Source organism: Branchiostoma floridae, chromosome 3 (genome assembly GCF_000003815.2).
Source record: "Branchiostoma floridae strain S238N-H82 chromosome 3, Bfl_VNyyK, whole genome shotgun sequence".
In the NCBI taxonomy this organism is placed as follows: domain Eukaryota; kingdom Metazoa; phylum Chordata; class Leptocardii; order Amphioxiformes; family Branchiostomatidae; genus Branchiostoma; species Branchiostoma floridae.
Window position 1 is genome coordinate 6,981,807 of NC_049981.1, and position 3,978 is coordinate 6,985,784.

At 41.2% G+C, this 3,978-nt stretch overlaps 1 protein-coding gene across 1 annotated transcript; it reads left to right on the forward strand.

The window, feature by feature from the left end:
* The first annotated feature begins 1,011 nt into the window (after window positions 1-1,011).
* LOC118411207 (stress response protein nst1-like) lies at window positions 1,012-2,708 on the forward strand. The gene is made up of 4 exons (XM_035813293.1): window positions 1,012-1,196; window positions 1,646-1,950; window positions 2,182-2,442; window positions 2,634-2,708. The coding sequence occupies exons 1-4, from the start codon at window positions 1,061-1,063 to the stop codon at window positions 2,706-2,708; spliced, it is 777 nt and encodes a 258-aa protein (XP_035669186.1). The 5' UTR covers window positions 1,012-1,060.
* Window positions 2,709-3,978: the final 1,270 nt, after the last annotated feature.

A 3,978-nucleotide genomic window follows, 5' to 3' on the forward strand; every position in this document is an offset into this window, starting at 1 on the left:
CAAATAATGAAAGTTATTACAAGTTCATATCCGAAGGCTAATTGCAAGTACATGGTAGAAACATAGGGAATATACATATGACAATGGATAGTGAAAAACATTATTGCAAAAAGAGAACACTAGTGTTGGCTATTTCTAAATAAAAAGAGCATTGCCTTCGTTGTGAAATCCAAGTGCAAAGTTGAACAAATGACAAAACACACAGAGTATGGTATATTTTCCATTTTAATTCTTTCACATCTTCTGGTTTGGCTTTTAGAATCTGGCAATCTATGTCATTTGCATGTCCGTTTTCCGATATTTTTTTTCAATTTACGGCCGCTGATATGTGCTCATTTTACAGCTGCTTTGTTCGACTTACATTTTAATTGAAAACGTTTTCATTTTTGAAAATGGATGAACATCGGATGCATGTCATCCACATAATCAAATCACCAAGGTATCATTACAATATTAGACATAATGCGAACCTTCTATTCTCGTTTAATCATTTCAGCTCTGGAAATTTGGCGTTGCCTGAATTCAGCCATCATCCTACCGTGTAAGCTGATACGAAGCTATGTAATGTTTTAATTCGCACTACAAGAAGAGGGCAAGAGGGAAATTTAGCATAAAGCGGTATCGGGATCTGCAAAAAAAAAAGGTTAGTTCTAATGTTGCGTAGTCATAAATGCATGTAACGTTACATTCTAAACAGTTTTACTATACTCACTGAGTTGATACAGCAATGTGTTAGACGTGTGCCAAATAGAAAACTGCGCCAATCTCAACTCTTTATGCGACTGCAAAAGCAGGATAGACGGCTTGTACGACATAAACGAAGACAGAATGGCCGCATTTTCCCCTTTTCCCTATAAAACATACATCTTTACAATCAAACACCCCTCGTCTTGTCCCATAGTCGAACATTCCAAACTTCCCATTAGTTGTGACGTTATAAGTGTTGCCTAGCTGCGCATGCGTTTAGAACAACCAAAGTCTTGGAACAACAAAGCTCCACGGATGAGCGCTAGCCGTTGTTACTCACTGATCACAGACTCGTGACGACTAGACTAGCAAAATGTGGGACTTCATAGTAACGATCTCTAGCTGTTTGTGTTTTTGTAAGACCAACAACAAGGTGTCACCCGGAGGGGGTGGAGATCCGGAGGATGAAACAGCGCCGGGAGAGGAGGAGATGGACCGCGGGACCACCGGTGAGTCCATGCGGTATAGGATACTGGGTCAACGATGTCTGCAGTTTATCAGTGTCTTTAGCTTAATTGTAATCATTGCATAGATAACGTTATATTAAAGGCTGCTGCCATTATGTCAAAGCTGTTTTCATCAGTCTAAATGGGCTTGTGGTGAGTTTGTGATAGAAACTCAGAGAGAGGTTTTAACCCACCCTATTACATCCTACAGATGACTTGTACAAGATCTAAAATATGCTACGTCAACCTGTAACTACGTTTCCACATATTTATTCGTAGCTTGTGCTCAGAGACGACGGTATTCTACCGGTTTCATCTTTATTGTCTTTCTCAAGAATGACAGAGATCGAACCACTCCTCCTTTCATACCTTTTCTGTGTCTTTTTAGTGCAGGGCGCTCAAACATGAATTTAAGATATTGACGTTTAATACGTTTTCACATATTGTTCCAGAACGTTCCGTGGTGACCGTACAGCCTCCAATGTCCCAGCCAAGACCGAGCAAGTCGTCGGCTGACGTCCTTGCCGAGTTGCGAGAAGACGGCCTGTTGCCCCTCAACACCCGGGGCGAGTCCGTCGCTTTCCAGGTGCCGCTAGGCAAGCCCGCCTCCGAGCCCGACGCGCCCCCTCGCCGTCCTGTAAAGCTGGAAAAACTGGAGGAAACTCTCCAGGAGAGGCGCGAACGGGTCAAGAAGGAGCCCGCGGGATCACGCACTCAACTGAGACAGAAACTCAGCAACGCCGCCAACAGACGTGACGTGGGTTTATGTTATATGATATGATATGATGACATTTCATTTTTAGTCAACAAGTTGACTATCATCACAGAAATATTAGGAATTATAATGATAAAGAGACTTACTTTTCTTACTTGCTTTATCCGTCCGCTTGATAAAGAGAATAAGAAAGAAAAGACGAAAATCAGAGAGCAATAGGCTGAAGACTTAAAGCTATGAGCTAAATCTTCTTGTTTGTATCCGTCTGAACAGGAGATGTTGGCCGATAGATCACGAAAACTTGCAGAGAAATCGAGGAGAGCGAAAACCAAGGCTAGAGAAGCCGCCAACAACCGCAAGAGCACTGCCTTTGTTATCTCCTCTGTCAGCGACACGGACGCCATCGTTCCCCGAGACTCGGAGAAGGCGCAGGCTTTGGAGAAACGTCTGAACAAGAGGAGGCAACGCGTGGCGAAAAGGACCACCGCGGAAGACCTGAAGAAACAACAGGAGTTAGCAGCTGAACGCAGGAAGGTGAGTTTCTCAGTGCACTCGCTACTGTAGAAATATCGACAAGAAGGGCAGAAAATTTTGTATTTGGCTCAACAAAGGGCATACGATGTTTTCTGAAAGTCTGTGGCTTGTTGTGTGAGTTCTTGAAGATTTTGAAAGAGACTAAGATGAATTTTAAGTAATTCCTGACTCTTTTACACGCTTTGTTGCAGGACAAAAGGAACGAGATCGCACGGAAGTCCAAGGAGTTGGGGATGTCCAGCTGGGACCGCGCTCTCGACTTCTAATTGATCATTATTACATCTAAGGTCACGATGAAATGGCTGCGAAAAGGTGGTTTTATGAAAGCACATCTGGTAGATTTTAATAACTTCATACACGGAAATTTGTTTGCGCATATGTAACGCTATCTCCTGTAATTACGTTCGACGTTAACAAAACTCAAGTCAAGTCATAGCAGACCAGTTGTAAATGTGTTGTTTAATTCTGAAATGTTAGACATAAAAGTAAAAACAAGGTTGTTTCCAATATATGATAAAGTTTGCCTACTTGGATGCTGTTGGGTAAGTTAAGCGCTTCAAACAGTGTTTATGCTGTGTTTTTTTAGATTCCATAAAAGTAATGGAAAAAATACCATATTTTTACATTCGTTACCTGCCGATTGAAATGTGCTGTTTGACTGGAAAAAAATGTATAAAAAAGCAGAGAAAAAATGACTATGTTCTTCGAAAATAATGTTAATTTGAAGTTTACTCCTTGGCTTGGTCTGAAATAGGTCTAATGTTAACGTTTGGAAAAGCGTTTACAAAAAAAAACTAACTTAAGTGGATTGTAAGGTATCAGCAGGTATTATTCTACATGTATCTCTTATGCAGCGAAGTGTTAAAGCAATTGCATGTTGTACAATAACATTACAAATAAAGTTAAACGACAGGTTCTTTCAATAATATCTCATGTCATCTTTTATCTGATGGTTTATATTATTGAGCATAGATCGTCACTTATTGGCCCTGCAGACGAAAACATTAAGTGTTTAAAAACGAATGCATGTACATGTTATATATGAAGTTACAACTGGAACGAGATGGTGCCAACTGTCAAGTAGTAAGGCTGCCATAATTTGGGTGGGAAGAAATATGTTTGAAGTATACAGATGTTGCCTTATGTCCATAGAAATTGGGACATCTCTAAGAGGTGAATGGTAGATGACATGATATTTCAAAACCGGAAGAAATAAAACTGGTTAACGATGAAGCTGAAGTAGTCGGATTCATAGTTTGCTCTTCTAACTTGTGTATATGTGTATATATACATTTATGTGTGTGTTTGTGTGCATGTGTGCGTATGTGTGTGTGTGTGTGTGCGTGCGCGTTTGTGCGTATGTGTCTGTCTGTGTGTGTGTATGTGTGTGCGTGCTTGTGTGTGTGTGTGCGTGTGTGCGTATGTGTCTGTGCGTGTGTGTGTGTGTGTGTGTGTGCGTGCGCGTGTGTGCGTATGTGTCTGTGTGTGTGTATGTGTGTGCGTGTTTGCGTATGTTTGTGTGTGTGTGTTTGTGTG